Raw genomic sequence first — 21155 nt, 5'->3', positions numbered from 1 at the left:
AGCAGCAAATGGACAAATACTAAAGCGCTCGCTCTCGCGCTGTCTCTCTCGCTCTGTCTCTCTGTTTCTCTCTCTCTCTCTCTCTGTCTCTCTCTCTCTGAGAATGAAATAGAAAAGATAACCGATTTCCCTACCTAAAGAGTTCAGTTCACTTTGGAAGGCACGGAAATTCTTCATTTAAAGATTCCCTTTGGTATCCGCTCAGAAAATGACATGGTGTTTCCGTGTGCCTCACATCCTAGGATCCTCATTCACTCAACAAATCCCGACTGAACGCTTGTTCAGAGCAGGCCCTGCCTTAGCCAATGAAGGTGAAGAATGAACAAAAGCCAACATCCTGTTTGCTAAGGTGTTCTGTGATGAAGCAAAGCGAAGAGGGATGGGAGGTGTGGGCTGCTGCAGACGGGGAGGTCAGCCTATGACCTTTACAGACACTGGAAACAATAGGTGGGGTAAAAGCCCTCAGTGCACCTTAAATTCTCTAGACTAGAGAAACCAAAGACCCTGCACGGTTAACCGACACAGCTAAGATTACCTGGAACTAGATGAGGACAGAATCAGAGACAGGACTGCCTAGCTCTTAACGACTCATCGGCAACACGCCAGTCACACCTGATGGGTACAATGTAAACCTTTCCTAACAGCCTGGCTCTCCACACCTGTTGGTATATTGGAAACAGAAAGGCGTATCTGCCAGCAGCCCAGGGAACGTGTGCGTGAGCGTATGCGTGTGACAGGGGTGGTGTGGGAGAGGGAGAGAGAGACTTAGGAGACGTTCAAGGGCTCTATCATTAGTGCTGGTAAGGAGAAAGCTGAAGCCAGTGGGCACAGAGGTACGTGCCACACCCACACCGAAAGACACCTGAAATCTTCTCTGCCGTGGTGGGCTGAAGACAGACTCTATTATAGGAACTTGTTGGGGATTGGTTCTAACGCTTTGAAGTCCCCCCAAATTGGGAATCTGTGTGTCCAACCGCTGAAGGTCCTTGTCTCCAATTGGTTTTTGATCGATCAATAAAGAGCCAACAGCCAATGGCTAGGCAGGTAGACTGAGGCGGGACCTTTGGATTTGGGTGGGCTAAGAACTGGAAGAAAGGAGGATGGAGAGTCGCCACGATTCGGAGGAAGACGGATCAGATTTAGAGCTACAGAAGGAAAGTCACTTGAAGGTGAGAAGTACTGTGGCCCCCGAATCCAGGCATTGTAAAGTTAACTGATGTGGGGTGGGGGAAGGAATGGGGTGCGGGCGTGTCTTTCATTCGAGAATCCGCACAGCTCCCGGGCGCTTGCGTCACCTGGGAGCCAAAGCTGCGTAGCTAAACTGCCACTACAGAACTCAGAATGGAGAGGGCTCCGCTCTGGTGGTGAAGCACGGAGTTGGGTCGTAGGAAGGAGCAGCTTCGGAGCTGGGCCCCGGTGAGCCCGAAGGAATTCCAGAAGCTGAGGTTAAAGGAAGAGTGTTCCGAAAGGAAGTGATGCAGACCAGAATGGGAAGCGCGGAGAGCGCCTGGTCCCACTCCAAACATGGACTGGGGGAGGGGGGAATGGAAAAGGTGTAACACACAAGCAAAAAAAAAACTTGGATGGGCATGCTCTGCCACGCCTATGTACAAATGAGGACACCGAGACGAGGGCCCAGGGCATTTTATTGGGCTAGGAGCAAAATCAACAAGAAAATGTAAAAGTAAAACCAAGGTTTTAATTCCCAATTAGGTGCTTGTGATGGTCCGAAAGAAAATGGTCCCCCCGAGGCTCATATGGAGTAGCACTATTGGGAGGCGTGGCCTCATTGGAGGAAGTGTGTCACTAGGGACTTGCTTTGAGTCTCAGATGCTGAACTCCCAGCTCCTTCCCCAGCACAAGGCCTGCCTGGATGCAGCCATGCTTCCCGCCATGATGATAACGGACTGAACCTCTCAAACTGTAAGCCGGCCCCAATGAAATGGTTTCCTTTACAAGTGCTGCTGTGGTCATGGCGTCTCTTCACAGCCATGAAACCATAACTAAGACATTGCCTTTTCCACTATGCCATCCGGTAGGCAGCTGCAGGTTGCTGTGGGAGGGAGATTCTCTTCCTTCAAAAAGGAAGAGAAGGTGGAGGGGTCAGTTAAACAGCTCAGGAGCCCATGCCCAGGTGAGTAATATGGCAGCATTGATAGTGAACCCAGGTGTCAGAGGTTAGATGACCACGCGGCTCTTAGCACCAAGCGCTTCAGTACTCATCCCAGACAGGTGAGTAAACCCCAGTACTGTTAGGGATGCAGACAGGAGGGGAGTTTGCTTTGTGTTCCGTATTTCTGTCTACCAGCATCGGGACAACTGAGGCTAAGGATGGAAAAATGAGGCATTTCAAAGGCAAAGGGGTGAGATCTAATGCAGGTTCCACCACTAACAGCAGCTCTGGCTCTAAAAAAATTACGTGTGTGTGTGTGTGTGTGTATGTGTGTGGTGTGAGCACATGTGTGTTTGTATATGTGTGTGCACATGGGTGCACATGTGTGTCCATGCATTTGTGGTATGTGTGTGCATGTGTGTGCACGTGTGAGCCCATGCATGTGTGCTTGTGTGTGGTATGTAATTGTGCATGTGTGTGTGCTTGCACACAGTCAGGAGTGAAAATCAGAGAACAACCCATGGGAATCGCTTATTTAGTAATTATTCTTACTCACTGAGTAACCTTGCAGACCTGGATCTGGCTTCTGACAAAGTATCAAAACCATAAAGTAATGTATGCAAGCCGAATTAAATGATGTCAAAGGCCTCCACATCCCAGCGCACCTCACTTTGTAGAAAACCAAATCCAGAGATTGTGGAGTTGAAGTCTGAGAGGCATGTTACTGTTCCATGCACCGGGGTTCTTATAAAGACACGTCAGCACTGAGATTTGGACCTTCTAGGGCTTCCTCACAATGCAGCAGCTGGTTAGACACAGGCTGTTCAGTCCCAGGCCTGAGAAACAGGAAAGGCAAAGGCATAGGACTCAGTTTCACCCACACACCCCTCCTCTGCCTCCTAGGGAAGTCACTAGAGACACGCACACGGCCACTTAAAAGTCTGCAAAGTACTGTGAAGCAGCAGACAGTATTTTCTGTAGGAAAGACAGATGCCGCAGGTAGCAAAGAGACGCCATTGATTTGCTTCTCTAGAAGGAGGAAAACGGAGGAAGGAAGGAAGAAGTTGAGAATCGACAGGGATAAGAGTCAAGATTCCACAGCTTGGCATGTCGGGGCACACAGCCTCCCACCCACCTAAGCCTACACAACGATAACGATACAAAAAGATTACAACATAAACAAAGGACAGGCAACAGAGTTAAGGTCGGTTTGAGAAAACAACAGGAAGGAGGCTGGGAACAGGTACCTGACGTCAGTTGCTGACGGATCTGCTATGGCTCCTGCCGCAGAGGGAGCAGCCATCAGGCTACCTCGACAGGGAGGTGGACTGGGAGATGAAAGGTGGGTATAAAAAGGCAGGCTTTTCACCAAATACCTCTGAAATTTTGGTCATGCAAATATGTGAGCTAGTTTTAATATGTGAGAAGTCAAAATATGTATCTGTTTCTTTTTTTTTTCCCCCCCGGAGCTGGGGACCGAACCCAGGGCCTTGCGCTTCCTAGGCAAGCGCTCTACCACTGAGCTAAATCCCCAACCCTTGTATCTGTTTCTTAAATGTACTTAACTTGTATTGAATAACTGAAAAAAAAAAACAAAAACAAAAACAAAAAAAAAAAACCCAAAAAACTAAGACCAAAGGGAGGAAGTGCAAGCACCCAGTGCCCAGATGCAGGGCCCGAAGGTGCTGAGCTAAGGAATAGGTTGGAAGAATTGGGAACTCAACAAGGCCCTCAAAGCTTAGGATGGCCAAACCAGAGGCACTCAGATCAGTGCCTGGACAGCATGGTGCCTGCAGCTTTCAGGGTCCTGGGTTTCCTGGAACAGAAAATCCACACTGGGATGAAGCCAGAACTTTAAAATGACAACAGGTCTTCTGTTGCCCTTAAAAGACAAAGGAAACAAGACACAGTTTCCTGAGGTCCCCTGGGTGACGGTGTTAGAAACCGAGGTTGAGGGAAAGGCAATCATTTACCAGATGAGAGAGAGCTTATCTCCCAGGAATTAAGACAACTCCAGAAAGGCAAACCGAGAGGAACGTCCTCTTTTTGTTGTTGTTGTTGTTGTTGTTCTTTTTTTTTTTTTTTCCGGAGCTGGGGACCGAACCCAGGGCCTTGCGCTTCCTAGGCAAGCGCTCTACCACTGAGCTAAATCCCCAACCCCAGTTGTTGTTGTTCTTTTTTTCGGAGCTGGGGACCGAACCCAGGGCCTTGTGCTTGCTAGGCAAGCGCTCTACCACTGAGCTAAATCCCCAACCGAGGAACGTCCTCTTAAAGTCACTTCCTCCCCTACAAGCTTTTTATTTGTGACAGGTTAATTCCAGTCTGCTTCCTTGTAGGAGAATTAGCCGCTGCCAGCCTTGGTTAAGGAGGGCCAGTGACTGGAATGCAGTGAGGACCTGAGGTAGGTCGAGAAAGCGTGTTTTTTTTTTTTCCTAATACATTAGAGGAAATAAAAACATTCAGTATGGGAATATAAAAAAAGATAAGGGTGTTCTTTTTAAATCAGATGGAAAACTCCTCATTCAGAAGGAGGGGTGCGTGCCCGCCGTGCTTGGAGCCTGCGTTCAAGCCTCAGCATCGCGTAGGGTATGTGGTGTGACAGTCTGTAGCCCCAGAACTCAAGAGGTAGAGGCAGGAGGATTAGGAGTTCATGTGGTTACATGGTGAGTTTGGGGCCAAGTTGTGCTACTATGTAAGACCCTGTCCCAAGCAGATGGATGGACAGACAGACGAACAGATTATAGGTAGGTAGATGGATAGATTATACATAGGTAGACAGGTTATAGGTAGGTAGTTAGATTGATTGATTGATTGTAGGTAAGTAGATTATAGGTAGGTATGAAAACATTAATGAACATGTTTGAACTGTTGACAATACTTTCTTGACTTAATTGGTTTGCCTTATAGTAGCCATGTGTATGTATTATGGATGTATATACGTGTGTATGTATGTATGTATGTATGTATGTATGTATGTACGTATGTAGGTATGTCTGTGCACACTGTTGAGAGGGCATGCGCACAGGGCACTCAGGTAATCTGAGGACAGCTTACAGGTCCACTCTTTCCTCCCTCCCACCACGTAGACCCAGGGACCACACTTAGGTTCTCAGGCTCTCACCTGCTAAGCCTTCTCTCTAACCCTAGGTGGGTCTCCTAATTCTATTCCACTCACAAGACAAAGAAGCTAAAAGCCTTTGTAAAATGCACTGACTGCATCAGTTCAAAGGGCAGGCGGTTAACAACGATAGTTCACAGGAGCTTTCCACTGTAAATACACAATGACACAAAACCGTTTGAGGTGGGGTCTCCTACCAGGCACCTGCAGCCCCGAGGACCCAGCAGCCCATCACTTGGCCAGAGAATCCCACCAGGAGGCTTGGCTTCTCCTCTTGTGTTGTTTCATACAGTATTCTAAGATTTGATCAGACACTGTTCAGGAAGTTTAAACCCTTGGCCTAGTAAAGCCTGGCCTTTTGCCTGTGTTCCCTGCCAGCAGGGGGACAGGATTGCTACAAAGATCCATCACACTATGGTTTGACAAGACCTGAGGTATGAGTTCCCCTTGGCCCAGTGTGCACCACTGAGTCTGCCCCACAAGACCATGCCCCGGTGTCATACCGGAGGGGTGCTCAGACTGCACACTATGTCCCCACTGCATCTCCAGCCTTCTGCTGTACTAACAATATCACCTTTATATATAAAGGTGGGATTTAACTGTGTGGGTCAGGGAGATTCTACGCGGCTGTAGTAGCCTTCTGAATGCAAATAAATAGATGTGTTTTGTGTATGCCCGCACTTCTTCCCTCCCTCCCTCTCCTTTCTGTCTTCCCCTCAAATTCCTGGGGGTTTCACACCTCACCCCCTCCCCAGGTGTGTTTTGTTTTGTTTTGTTTTGTTTTGTTTTGTTTTCAAATCTTGCCTGGAGCCAAAACTGGAAGCCTAGCTAACAGGGTTGGCCAGTAGGAAGGCCTGAACGTGACCCTCAGCAGCAACAAAACGGGAAAGAAGATCCCAGGTCCTGACACAGCTCCTTCTCCCCTCTCCCCAGCCTGAAGGGAAGAGGCCTCTGCGGCTGGGCCCCGTCCAACTCACTTTCTGCGTCAAATAGTAAGGGTCAAAGTCCTCCAGGGGAACCGCAACCAGGCCTTGCGGGATGTCCCCGTAGATGAAAGGCAAACTCTTCCCAGCCTCCAGGTCACTGTTTGGCTTGGGCTTGCTGTCTTCATCGTCTTCCCGGTGGCTGCCATCCGCCTTTGGTGGTTTCTTGAGCTTGCTCTCGGCAATACGCCTCTCGATGTTTGCCAGCGACTCAGGGGTGAAAGGCTTGAAACTATCAGGGCCTGGTGGTGCGAGCAGCCGCGCTGCCATCTTCTCATCCTGCAGCAGCTTCGTTAGTTATGTGTCCGGGACAGGTCAGCTCTGGAAGAACGGCAACACAGGCAGCATTAATCAATCACCGCTCTAAAAGGAGGCCAAGATCAAGCCAGCTCGTTCTCAACCTCCATTCACAACCGTGCTATTCATCTTAAAAAAATAAAATATCTGTGTCAAGAGCGGCTTGGGTGACCTTTGTAATGGTCCTCAGGGGAGTGGTCAGCCAGGGAGAGGGGGAGACGGGTGTCTCCCCAGCCCACCATTCAGAATCACACACAGGCAGGAGATGTGTTCCATATCCCCCAGGGCACTCTGTTCTCTCTAACAAGGCACAGTTAGAGTTCCCTGGGGCCTGCCTTTGCGCCATCACCCTCCTCCCTCTGGATGTGCGCTCCAAAAGAAACAGTTTTCCTTTAAGGACAAGGACAGGGTAAATTCTCCCTCCTCTCTTCACTCTCGGAAAACAAAACTAAAACTTTTGCCAACACAAAATATCGATGAAATATTTTGTCTGAGTCCATCCTTCCATTTCAAAGTGTTTCAATTTACTGAGCTGTTGAAAATCTCTTTGTAACGCTCAGGCACCCACCAGGGACAAACATAGAAGACATCTTTCACTGGAAGGAGCTGCTGTTTCTCCCACTGTGTGCTGCTTAGCGATGAGACAGACCAGGGAACCTCCCTGTGCCAGGCAGCAGCACTGCGGGCATGAGAGACTGGCTCCCTAGAAAGAGACTCGGACAGGAGGGAAGGTGGACCAGAGACCGTGCCCTCTAGAATGAGCAGCAGCACTGACAGCACACGTCAGGGATGGCTTAGCCCATGTGTGAAAAGCCCTTTCACTACTGTAGACCGAACCCTGGGTTATTTCCATCCCAGACAGAAGCGGAGGGATCAGGATGTGGAGAAGTACTCATTCCGCTCTTGTCTGAATGGACACAGACCGGGGGCAGTTCACCTGCTGCTCAGTGTGACACTTCCTGCCTCCAGCCTGGGCAGCATAAGGTCAGCCCAGGAAATACACTTCTTAATGTTCTCTCTCACACTCCATACATCTTTAAGAGTATTTACTGACTTGGTGTCATGCGCACACGCACCCAGGAAATAGTTTTTGGAAGACTAGACATTGCTGTTTCTGTGCCTACTTAGTCCTCGGGGTCCACTTCCCATATCTATGTAATGTGAGCCTGCTCAAGAGCGGGACTGTAAATGCTCACTGCTGTGGAAGGACTGTCCCTCGGGGATCCTTTCACAAATCCGCCAGCCCAGCCTCTGCTTTCCTGGTGACTACTGTACCACAGCTTGGAACAGAGAGTTTTTAGCTAGGCAGACACAGCACAGGGCTTCCTGGACAAGAACCATACATTGCCTACCACCACCACACACGCACGCACACACACACACACACACACACAACACACCCCTCTAAATAATAAATATGAATAAAATGCAAAAGAATATGACCTCAATCAGATGCTCATATCCCAACTCCTGTTTCTTTACTATTAAATTCCTAATTGTACTTATGTTTAGTTAGCCATCCCACCCTCCCTCCCTTCCCCCACCGCCCCGCCGCTAGTTTCCAGCAGGCAGTCGAGCTCACTAAGCAACTCAGAGAAATGATAGGGTTTCATGCTCTGAGACTTCATTCACAGAAGTCCCCAGCCTAGCCTTCCTTTTCCCTCATTCCTCCCATCTCCTGAACACAGTCAGTAAAACCTCCTCAACTGCACCCACTGTTGACTCCGCCCTCAGTGCGCCTGCTCTCGGCCTCCTCTCCGCCCTCAGCTGTGTTCCAAGTTCCTTGCTTGCTCTAACCTCATCTCCAGAACCGAGTGTGAGGTCTGTTATCACCATTTAACAGACATAGGAGCAGAGGCTTGGGGAACCACTGTGGCAGAGAATGACAGGACTCCAAGCACCTGTAGACACTCAACAGCTAGACAGGATTACACCTGGAACCCATAAGACCAGAGATCTAGAACTCCAGGCTCTGCCTTCCACATCCACTGCAATCCGAAGTCATTCTCTTCCTGTGCTCTGACAGCTTCAGTTACCCAGGCTGGGAGCTGCCTCGTTCTGCCTTGCCACCTTCTCCAGGGCCAGCCCCCTTCACCTCCCCAAATTAGCCCTGTTCCCCACCACATTTTCGACCTTCCTCTTTCCTTCCTGGATCTTCTCCCTGTGTATCTGAATCCCCTGCCCCAGGCCTTGGTGACACTAAGTCATCCTGGTCACAGCCATGGCTGCAATCTCCACAGACTCTCCTATGGCTACCCTCTTTCCCTTAGGGTCCTCATCTGTGTCAACTCATCTGTACACAGTGACTCCAGACTTCTATCACTAATCCTCACTGTGCCCAGAACAGTCCCCCACTTGTATCGGGGGACTTCAGACACAGACTCCTAGTTAGGGCGCATTTAACAGTTCTTATTTCTAGGTCTCTTCTTCCTGCTCTGTCACCAGCATGGGACCCCAGGCACCACCTCCAGTCCCTAGCCACCTCAGGCCTCCTTCCAGAGCAGCATCCTCCACTCAGGTACCACAAAAGCAGTCAGCCTTAGTCTACCCAGGCACATTTCCACAGATCTTTGAAAATCTGCTTTCATAACCGTTTTCCTCCTGCAAGCCCAGCGGTTACACAGCAGACCGACTCTCATGGCATTTCACCGCTGCTCCAGGCCCCCAGCCACGCCGATTCTCACAAGTCCTCCCTCCTGCCTTGCTGACATCTGCTCCGGTGACTACTGTTTGTTTCCTAGTTTGTTAACGTTCCTTTTCAAAAGTAGACACAACACATTAGTTTTGCTACTTCTTAAATTTCAGACAAGTACAGATATACACCCAACCTATGGGGTTTGGCTTCATTCCAGCCATCCTGTGGAGTTCACCTTACAACATTTGTTCATTTTGACTGCTGTGTAGTATTCCGTACACACTGAAGCACAGCTCAACCTTACTTTACCAGGCTTGGTCGCTTTAAGCTACTGTGAGAGGAAGCTCGGCAACTCCTGACCCCTGCCTTTTGGTGGCCAAATATACACCAGATTCTCTGTAGCATTTGGCTAAGGGAGGAATGCTGAATTGGAGACCATGTACAAAGCTTTAGTGCCACAGGCTAGAGGCTCCAGCTGCCCCACACCCTTGCCAACACTCAGACCACATGTTCTCAGTGTCACTCATATTAGTGGCACCTCCACGTTTTAAGATTTGTTTATTGAGGCAAAAATCTAGGTACCTTGAAATGAACCATTGTAAAGCAAACGACTCAGTCACAGTGGATTTGCAACCTCCCTGCTGTGCCCCCTCACCCAGCTTAGTCTCTCAGCTCACCCCACCCCCACCCCTCTGTCCAGCTCCACAGTGCCAAGAGTGCGTTCGGCCCCTATCACTGCATCTTTTCCAGGTGTTTCCTGTAAAACGTTAGCACACAACGTGAGACCGTTTGCGTCTGACCTCTCACTTAGTCTAAGTTCGAGGTAAACTCCCACGCCAATATGGATCAGTGCGGCGTTCCTTCTCTCTCCTCACCTGCACAAGTGTGGGCTCCCTGACCCAGTGATGGCCATTTGAGCTCATGCGACCTTTTGGCTGCTATACCACAAGCACTGCACGTGTGACACTCCGTATCGTTCTGATTCTTGTAATGAGAAAAGATCTCATTACCCATCCCAGGCTGGCCTCAACTTCACAATCCTTCTGCCTCGCCCTCCCAAGACTAGGATTACAGGTGAGAGCCACCATGCTCAGCTCCACTTCTAATTCGGTGGAGGTCGCACCTAGAACAGGCACTTTAGGGTTGGATGGTACATTTGCACTTTGCCTGCACATATGTCTGTGTGAGCATGTCAGGTCCCCTGGAACTGGAGTTACAGTCATGAGCTGCTTTGTGGGTGCGGGGAATTGAACTTGGGACCTCTGAAAGAGCAGCTAGTATTCCTAACCACTGAGCCATCTCTCCAGCCCCCAGTGGGAATAGTGCCAGATGTTTTTGTAGAAGTGTTAAGCTCTCTCCAGTGGCAGAGCTTACCGGGTACTTATGGGTCTGAAGCAGCAGTTTCCCTATGTAGCTCTGCGTGTAGCATGTGCACCTGTGTGAATCTGTGTATAGTGAAGTCTAAGGATGACACAGGAAGGATCTTTCAATGAACTGAGAGCCCACTGGAAGGTTAGCTAGTCTAGGTGGCCAGACTGCTGTGAACAGCCTCAGTCTCCACCTCTGAGCAATGGGATTACTGGTAAGCCACCACATCTGCCTGGCATTTACATGGGTTCTGAGGACCCGACGTCTGCTCTCGTTTTTTGCTGTGTATTTCTCTAAGGGTCTAATGCGTTTCTTCACAGGCCTCTCAGCTCTCTGTGGTTTGAGTCTGCATTGTGTGCTGGCGTTTTGGATGCTCCCCACCCCCATCCCCACCCCCCAGAAGTGCAGGCCTCACTCACTGGATACTCCCCCCTGTAAATGCAGGCCTCAATCACTGGTTGCCCGAGTTTTTTCTACTGGCTCATTTACGTTTTCCAGTTTTGAACTACTTATTTGCTGAACAAGTTCTTCGTCAGATGTAAAATACCTCCCTCTTTTTTCAGTTTAGTTTTTAGAGACAGGTTTTCTCTGTGTAGGCCTGTCTGTCCCAGAACTCACTCTGTAGACTACAACTCTCAGAGCTCCCCCAGCCTCTTCCTCCCAAGTGCCAGGATTAAAGGTGTGCTCCACCATGCCCAGCATTTTTTTTTAAAGTACCTCCTTCTCTATTGTGTTCTTGGCAATAGTTTAATAAATAGTTCTTAATTTTATTGAAATCCAATTTATCAATATTTTCTTACAAGTTTTTTTTTTTTTTTTTTAAGAAACAGCCATCCCTCCCACCCACAGTCATGCAGGTATTCTCCTGTTTTCTTTTAGAAGGTCATTATTTTACCCTTTTCATTTGAACCTGCAAACCACTGGGAACTGGTCATTGTACAGGTATAAAGACAGAATCCATTTTTCCAATGTCAATAATTAATGAACCCAGCATCACCAGGTAAAATGTCTAGTCACTGTTATGTCATGGACTTCTATTTACAAGTTCTAACCCCGAAGTCTGTTTTTCTTCTCTTCCTTTAGTTCTGATCATCACAAAATCCCCTCATTCTTCAGAGCAAACTTTGCAGAAAGTAAACAGTCTTCTTGGGTTTAGAATGAACTCAGGGGTCACGCAATGCAACCTTCCTGATCTGAAAGTCAGAGGGAGGCCCGACACCCACACAAATGCCGGACAGGCATTATGGTCTGCCTTTTAATTCCAGTGCTAGGAGGACCAGGACACAGGATCCCTGGCGTAGCCTGGGTGTCTGGACTAGCCAAAGGGAACTCTGGGCTCAGCCAGCGACCCAGTCTCCACAAATGAGGTGAACAGTAATTGAGAAAGAGTCTTGTCATCAGCCTCAGGTCTCCACACATATGCATGTATACCTGCACACAGCTATGCCCACACATGTGAACAGGCACACACACACACACACACACACACACACAAATGCATGCCACACAGAGACACTTATGAAAAGATACTAATTAAATTAAACCACCTTGCTCTCTATATGAAAGTGTCAAGAGACTGAGAAGGCAAGTCACAGGATGGGAAAGTGTTCACAAAGCACACACCTGAAGGGGATGGCTAGTCAGATGGCTAACACAGGAACACAGTCAACAACTGGGAGCTAGAGAATGATGGGCTGAGGAAGCCGCTGAGAGACCAAAGAGGCTGCTGACACAGCTTGGGAGTAGAGGTGCTCACACACTGCCTGACTCTGGCCCCAGACCCGTCAAGCTAGCAGAAGCTACCTGTCTCCAGGAAGCTGTCATTTGACACCCCACACATGCCAGGGCACACACATGTGCCTGCTCTAGACATACATATATGCATACACACACGTGCCTGTATGTCATCCTTTCAACATTTGTTCCCCCAACACACACACACACACACACACACACACACACACACACACACTCTTAAACTGGAGCCCTGGCACAAACTGGATTGGAACATAAAGCTGTTCAGTTTTACCAAGGAGCATGGCAGCCCCCCCTCCCCCCCAATCAGGACCGGAATTCCTCTATTACCATCTATTACTGTACATCACCAACTGAAAGCAGGAACTGGAAAAGATATTCCCAGCGGCATTATTACAGTTGCCAAACAGCCCAAGTGACCATGAACTGGACATGCAAGTGGTGGTATACATAGAAAACCAAATACTATGCAGCTTTCAAAGTAAAAGGAAATTGAGCCTTGACAGTGCAAGTGAGAGAAGACGAAAACGAAGGGGTAAGTGCTATAAGAGTCTACGAGCCTGCTTACGCTCTAGGGGTTATTTACAAGTGCTGGAGGAGTTACTTACAAGCCAGCACTACTATTACCCACATGGGGCCTGACGGTCTTCTGGGATAAAGGATAGGCAAATGGGCAAACCAGAGTAAGCTAAATCCTCCAATGAGTAAAACATACTTTCACAGACTCACAAAAGCAGAACACCTAGCCTGGTTTAGCGGCATCAAGGTAGGCTTCCTAGAAAAGGCAACATCCATTAAGGCTGAAGGACAGCTGCAAGCAAGGAAGTCAGCAGGAGGGTGGGCGGGGCTCTGCGGGTGGGCGGGGCTCTGCAGGGCGCAGAATCTCACACTCAGCAGAGACAGAGCCGGGAGGTCAGGCTGCAGGGGTACTGCGACAATCCTGAGTAGACTCAGAAACCCAGCCAGGGAAGCCCCTGCCACACCAGAAAGGCAGAGTTCTGATGGCATGAGAGGCCATCTCATTTTATCCTGAAAGCGAGAAGCAGACCGCAGGCTTTAAGAGGGCAGCGATGGCCTACTTCAGGGCTTCTCAAGCTTGTCTACCCTTTTCCCTCTCAAGAAATTTTTATAGGACCCCAGGTGAAGGTAGACAAAATAGACACATCAGTCAAGCTTTCACTATTAGATTGTAACTCTTTGACGTGCATCTAATTTACTGTTTATTGGTGATGATAGCCAGTATTACTAAGAACGAGGTGCTTGCTCGACGCAACACAACCTAAAGATGCACTGTTTTGCTACAAGCTGAGGGACAATACAGGGAACTGTTAAAACTATTTTCTGTGAAAATCATTTTGGTTCCATGAGAGCAGAGAACCACAAGCAATAATAATTGCAGCTTTGAACACGCTTGAATCTGAGCTCGGGCACTGCAGGCACTGCCCCTTTCCCGCCCCTTCCCCTGCTGGTGCTAAATTGCAGACACCCCACCCCACATATACATACTGCAGGCGCTGTCCCTTCCCCCCCACCCTCCACCCCCCACCCCCCCCCCCCGCCAGTGCTGCACTGCAGAGGACCCACCCCACCCCCACCCCCCGTGCTGCACTGCAGGTGCCCCCCCCCCACACACACACTGCAGGCGCCGCACCTTGCCCTGCTGGTGCTGCAATGCAGGTGTCCCACCCCCACCCTGACTCTGGCGCTGCACTGCACCCCCCCCCCACGCACGCCCCTTTCTGCACTGAGGGCAAATCCCAGTACAGCACGTGCAGTGCATATGCTCTGTTCAGAACCAAGGCTGCGGTGAAGTCACGCCAGGTGACAGCCTGAATCCATTAGGTGTTTGTTTTGAACTAGATTTTTGATCTGTGTGTTCAGAAATCTTTCACTGTTGACTTTTAAAAAATAGATAATGTAATACAATTACCTCATTTTCCCTTCCCTTTCTTCCCTCCAAACCCTCCCATTCACCCCTCCTGCTCTCTTTGGAAATCATGGTCTCTTTTTTTCACTAGCTGCATATATATGCATATATATATATTCATATTCATATTCCTAACTCTAACCCGCTCAGTCTGTATAAGGTTACTCGTGTGTGTTTTCAGGGCTGACCTTTTGGAATCGGATAGAACTGGTGTGCTCTTCCCAGGGGAAGACTGCTCCCCCTGCTCTCAGCGTTCCTTAGCTGCCTCGTGGTTGCTCTCTCACCCACTTCTGCATGCCTATTGATGTCCTCCTTCAGTTCATGTCTAGGCAGCCATGTTGGTGAGACTTTATGTGTGTAGCTCCTGACACTCCTAGGAGACAAACATCTCACAGTAAACTCCCCTGTCCTCTGGATCTTACAATCTTCCCATCTGCTCTTCTGCAATGATCCCTGAGCCTTCCTTGCAAAAGCTGTGTTGCAGATATGTCAGTTCGGACTCGGCTCCACCACTCTGCCTTTTGTCTGGTGTGGTTTTTCTGTAATGGTTTCCATCTGTTGCAAAAAGAGGGGTGATGACTATACTTATCTGTGGGTGTAAGGGCACATTTTTTTCACAGCTTCCTCCTTCAGTCACAGGTGAGGCTGTACCCAACAGTTTAAAGAGCTCAGTTAAGACAGTGTCTGAGCTCCCAGCAATAATACGAAGACTACACGAGGAGAGCGGGAACAAGGTCAGAGGTGAGCCAGGCAGAAGCTCCTATGGTGAATCGGGTAGAGACAGTAACAGCCTGGACCAGGCGGCACCGGTCAGATGACAGGACTGAGGGTAAGAAGGTAGGAAACAAGGGAAAACGCCCCATTTTCTGCCGTGGGCAAATAGGTCGGAGGTAGTGAAACTCCGTGACACAGGAATATGACGTGGCATACAGTTCTGGAACGAAACCGGCTTCACTTTGAACAGGCCCAGTCTGAGGCACTTTGGTGCATCCTAACCGGGATGCCAGACAGGCAGCCGACCACGTGGTTCTGAAGCTCGGATGAGGTTCAGCTAGAACCAAAGGGAGAGAAATGGTGGCTACAGAACTAAAGCTGTACCCAGGCCTGTCTGTGAGCCAGCACCGTGCATCTGCTGTGAGCTCACGGAACCAGCCAGAGGAGCGGCCCTGCATGGGAGGAAGGTGGGTGGCTCCTCGCGTAGGAGAAAGAAATGCAGCCAGATGGACGCTTTACACCGTCCCCGCTCCCCGGGCTCCTCCTCCTTCCAGTGACAACTAGATGTGAGCATGCCAATTTTCTTTCTGTCTTACAGATTTCATTTTTGGAGATGCTTAACAGTTCTAGAACTGAAACGAAATAATTTTGTCAGGACTTAATTTTAATCATTTTAAACTTTTTTTAAAATGTAATCTTAAGCCTCTCCATAAAAGCCGGCTTCTCTTACCAGGCTGGAGGGCCACCATCAGGAGCTCTGCATGCGCTGGCTTCCTGCTCCGTGAGCCCACTACTAAAGCTTGTTCTTCCTCAGCCCCATACCATCTCCCCAGAGCTCATCAAGTTACCCCGTGTGCCCAACAGCTGGACTGCTCTGATCCTTTTAAAACAGTGACTCCAGGGAAGCTAAAAATGCACGTCTTCCTGAAGAAGCCTTGAGCATCTGTCTATGGAATTCTTTGAAAGAATCCTAATACAGATCTAAATGCACACCCATGACCTGCAACTGTCAGGAGACACTTAGAAAGCACTTAAGCATCTGATATAAGTACATTTAGTACTTGGATGTTTTGACCTAAAAATGTTAAGATTCTTGGTAGGAATTCATCATCCTATTTATGGGCTGGGAATATGTGTCAGTCAGGAAAACTCTTGCTACACAAGTATAAGGACCTCCGTTTGTTCCAGCACCCTCATAAATGCTAGGTGCAGGGGCCATGCCTAAGATCCCAGGACTGTGAACACAGAGACAGGCGGATCACTGGAACTCATTCACCAACCAGTCTAACCCACAGGTGAGCACGGTTTCTGTCTCACAAAATAAGGTGGGGCCAGACACATGCCTCAGTGAGCAAAGGCACTTGTCGCCAAGCCTAATGACCTCAGTTCAGTAACAGGGACCCACACAATGGACGGCTAGAATGGACTCCCTCCAATTTGTCTCTGACCTTCACATACATGCTGAAGCCCATGAACACACACACAAAATAGATAATTTTTTTAAAACTGAAATTTAAAAGGTGAAAAAACCTGAGGAAGAAAGCAGTGAGGAACTTTGGCCTCTAAACGCCTGTGCGCATGTGCCAGACTTGGACACCTGTGCGCATGTGCGTGACATGGCGGAAGTGACGTTGGGGGCATGCCTGTGCTCCGTACTACTGCATGCTTCACACCAGGCTGAACACTGTTCTCTTTACCACTTAAGTCTTTTTAAGCTGAAGCAAAACTTGAACCTTTGGATTTCAGTCAGAAGAGTGATCTAATCCAATCACACTCCGTGGACTCAATCTGACTAGCTGCAGAGGAACAGAATGGAAATCACCCGGTACACGGCTTCCCCCTCCGTTATAACTAGGATTATCATTACTGGTGTGTACAACTACGTCCTCCCTCCCATCACAGCCAGCCCGGCACAGCACACACGGCACAAGCGGGCCTCACTCTGGCTCAAGTGCCATCTCGTTAGACAGGAGAGTTACAACTTTCTAAACACTGGTCCACTTGGAAACATGGGTACCTGTTCAGTAACATTTCTTTTCCAGGTATGAAATCCACAGCTACAGTTCATCAGAAAGTTGGGCAGTAACCTAGTGCAAGACATTACACAGAATGAACCCCGGACCAATCAGGATGTACCTCGGCCCCTCGAGACAGGGTCTCTCGCGAAACCTGGCATTAGGCTCTTGGGAGGGTGGTCCTCCCATGTCTGACCACCCCACATGGTGACAGATAGTTACAGGTGCTGTGCACGACCACGCCTCACTCCTTAAGTGCATTCTGGGATCTGAACTCAATCTTTTGCACCAAGCACTCTTTTCTTGGTTTGGCTTCTGCTGAGAAGGGTCTCGCTACATAGCCTCAGCTGTCCTGGAGCTCTCCATGTAAACCAGGCTGGCCTCTAACTCAAAGAGATCTACCTGCCCCTGCCTCCTGAGTACTGTCATTAAAGGTGTGTACCAACCCTGACTAAAACATGCACACCCCAGAGCCTATTACTAGACCCGTTACATCCAATTCTTTGCATCGTCCAACAACTCTCTCAGGTGGTTACTGCCATTATCCCATATTGGTGATCAGAAAAATGGCATTGAAGGAGGCACCGCCAGGACCACCCAATGAGACTCATGCCTATCCAGTTGGTTAACCCTTTACAGACTTACCACTCCTAACCATTCCAGCTCTGAGTCCAGAACACTAAACTGACTAGCTGTCTAGTCTCTGGCTTCTGTGAAGGGATTACCAATTCCAAAACACAGAGGCCTAAGGGAGAAAAAGCAATGACTTGACCCCATAAAAGAGCCATGAATTGAATAAAGGCCTGAACATGCACACCTGGAGGATACAGCCGGGCACACAAGGATAGATACAGCCGGGCACACAAGGATAGATACAGCCGGGCACACAAGGATAGATATAGTTGGGCACACAAGGATAGATACAGATGAGCACACATGGAGGATACTACAATGGTCCGGTGCTATCCAACTGGCTCATACTATGGCCAGGTCCAACAATTCATCCCTTCAACAAGCAGTTCTTAGTGAGAATCATGGCCAACATTGGAACGTTGAGAATTCAGAAAGAGGCATCAGGCACATCTCCTACACCATGTCCTGTCAGTCATTAGGTGGATATCCTGTTACCTGTGGAGCCTTCTGGGTAAAAAGTTGAGTTGTGGTTCTTATTGGTCTCTTCACTTGAAAGCAGAAAGACAGAAAACAGAGAAGAGTATTTCTTTCTGGCTGGAGCAGAGCTTGAGCCTGACATGAGTGTCACCCCTCTCAGAATGCATGGAAGATGTTCTTGCAGAGAACCAGGATGTGCTAAACTAATGCTCACAATGGCTCGGAAGCTAGGTCTTGCCACTCCAGAACGGAGTGAGAAACGAATATGTGGCTGGTGGCTATTCAGGTTCTCTTGAGATGGGTGCACAAACCCATGAGAGCAGCTGGCTTCAGCACTGTCCACAAAGCTGCTTTGCTATTAGCACAGCATGTGCCAGGCACTTCAGAGCCACTACCACAAATCCCCACAACAGCATAATTCAGTAAGGATGGTTTCGCTGCATTTCAAGAAAAGAAACATTATGGTTTCCTCCCCTGATAGTTCCAGTAGAAACAGCCTCTCTGAAAGCTGGAGGGCCTCTCTTAGACCTTGATAGATCTGGAAATGCCTGAGGTCAAGAGTTTGTCTACTCTAGAGGGGCTCTAGAAACAGGATTGAGACTTAGTAACACTGGAGAACAGAAAGGGGCTCTAGAAACAGGACTGAGAGTTTGTAACCACAGGAGAACAGAAAGGGGCTCTAGAAACAGGACTGAGTTTGTAACCACAGGAGAATGGAAAGGGGCTTGGGAAACCAGACTGAGACTTAGTAACCACAGGAGAACAGAAAGGGTCTCTAGAAACCAGACTGAGACTTAGTAACCAACCACAGGACAAGGGAAAGGCAGCTTTGCTACTCAAGTCACACACATTGTTTCACTGGCATAAAAGGAGCCTGGGTCCAAACCACAGGGCGTTAGAGCAGCACTTAGCTTCAAATCAAAGTCTACAGGCTATGGAGCCTTCAGTGTGGCTAGGAGGCCGAGTCAGACCCCACACAGGCTGCTTGCTCAGCTCCCCGCTAGCTCCAGCAATCTTCAGGGTTATAATCTCCAGCTATGTAATCTCAGTGGACCCATGAGCAGGGACTGAAGGATTCCCCCTACCCAGGTTCTAAAGCCATGCCATGCTTCTAAGGTTGGACAGGGGATGCTGGCACGGGCCACCCAAGTAGTTGCTGTGCTACTCAAGGTAAGATTAAAAAAATGAGGAGGCCTTAACCAGGGGTCGGCAGAGCTTCCTCCTCCTCAGTTACCAAGAGGAGCAGATGACAAAGCATTTGCCAGGAGCTGTGTAAAGCATGGGGCGAAATGCACAGGAGCCTGGCTATGCCCTGTTTGAATCACAGCAGCAAGCAACCCATTGTGACAATCACACTTTAAAATCAGGGTAGGGCTGTCAAGGTGGCTCAGCAAGTTAAGGAGGTGCTTGCCACACAAGTTCATTCCGCACAACCCTGACCTCCACATCTGTGCCTACCCCCATATCGTGTCATCATCACCATCACCAATAAAATTTCAAAATAAAACCAGGGTAGGTCTTTCCTGAATAAGATTTTGATCCCATTAGTATTTTAGGATTGAGCTAACAGAGTGACAACCCCTGCAAACAACTGCTGGGTCTACAAATTAATGCAACCTCATGTTTGCATGGTGCTTTAACATTTACAGAGCGCTTTCCCTTCCCTTATCCCCATCTCTCCCTCACTTACAAGTCTAAAGGAGCAAATAGTGCTGGATCCAAACTTCCCAGAAAGATGTCTGGGTCTCAGATGTGAACTGACTTGCCAGTGACAAAAGAGAGACTCACGGTCCCATCCCTTTTCTAAGGGGAGAGAATTCCATCCCCGTCCTCATTAACACTAATTGGCAGTGACAGGCAGAAGAAACTAGATAATGTAAGACCAGGAAGGAGGAATGTGGTGCAGCTGTCACTGGAAAGCACAACCCAGGGAGAGGCCACAGGAAAACTCAGGCTGGAAGCCCTGTGATTGCTGTGGAATTTAACCTGTTAGCCACTTGACGGGTGACTAACCCTCAAAGTGGACCATGTCCTCGGAGACCCTCATAGGCATCAGTAATCAAGTGGAAATAATGATCAAACTCAGGCTTGATGGCAGTCATCCCCTTCTGCTCAAAGCCCCAGACTCTCACTGCTTGTTGAATGAAGTCTCAATTCTGAATGATCAGCATTCTCTGATTGGATCCTCTGCTTCATAAAGATTCTCCTCCCCTCCACCATCCACCCCTGCACTCTCAACCCTGCACCCTCCCACCACTGCACACTCTCACCCCTGACCACTCTGATCCCTGCACCCTCCCACCTCTGCCCACTCTCATCCCTGCACACTCTCACCCCTGCACACTCTCACCCCTGCACACTCTCATCCCTGCCCACTCTCACCCCTGCCCACTCTCACCCCTGCACACTCTCATCCCTGCCCACTCTGATCCCTGCACCCTCCCACCCCTGACCACTCCTACCTCTGCACACTCTCACCCCTGCACCCTCCCACCCCTGACCACTCCCACCTCTGCACACTCTCACCCCTGACCACTCTCACCCCTGCACCCTCCTACCCCTGACCACTCCCACCTCTGCACTCTCACCCCTGCACCCTCCCACCCCTGACCACTCCCACCTCTGCACACTCTCACCCCTGACCACTCTCACCCCTGCACCCTCCTACCCCTGACCACTCCCACCTCTGCACTCTCACCCCTGCACCCTCCCACCCCTGACCACTCCCACCTCTGCACACTCTCACCCCTGCACCCTCCCACCCCTGCCCACTCTCACCCCTGCACACTCCCACCCCTGACCACTCCCACCCCTGACCACTCCCACCTCTGACCACTCCCACCCCTGACCACTCCCACCCCTGACCACTCCCACCCCTGACCACTCCCACCCCTGCACTATGTGCTCCTCTTCCCTACAATATTCCACCTATCACTGCTTGAGGCAGCTGTTGCCATTCTCCCCAGTTAAATACGTCACCTGACCTGTAAAATCCAACTCTGTGTGCAGATCCGACCCTCAGCACTGAGGAACCATGAGCTCGTCTAACTGTGTACCCGTGCCTTGCACAGTACTCTGCACACATGCCATGGACCAAGAACAACTGTGATGTAAGTGAAA

General features: G+C 49.4%; 1 protein-coding gene across 8 annotated transcripts in view; it reads right to left on the bottom strand.

The window, feature by feature from the left end:
- Positions 1-21155, bottom strand: part of Scn8a (sodium voltage-gated channel alpha subunit 8) — a 173909-nt gene that overhangs the window by 106307 nt on the left and 46447 nt on the right. For 7 of the 8 annotated variants that reach the window (XM_063263132.1, XM_063263131.1, XM_063263134.1 and 4 more), the window contains exon 2: positions 6209-6535. In XM_063263132.1, coding sequence (XP_063119202.1) covers positions 6209-6484 — 276 coding nt within the window. In that variant the 5' untranslated portion in view covers positions 6485-6535. Of the gene's footprint in view, positions 1-2778; positions 2798-6208; positions 6536-21155 lie in introns of those variants that run through there. The other variant, XM_063263135.1, reaches the window with a different exon arrangement.

The sequence above is a fragment of the Rattus norvegicus genome, chromosome 7 (genome assembly GCF_036323735.1).
Source record: "Rattus norvegicus strain BN/NHsdMcwi chromosome 7, GRCr8, whole genome shotgun sequence".
In the NCBI taxonomy this organism is placed as follows: domain Eukaryota; kingdom Metazoa; phylum Chordata; class Mammalia; order Rodentia; family Muridae; genus Rattus; species Rattus norvegicus.
The sequence above is the reverse complement of the archived record's forward strand: the minus strand, read 5'-3'. Positions and strand labels throughout refer to the sequence as shown.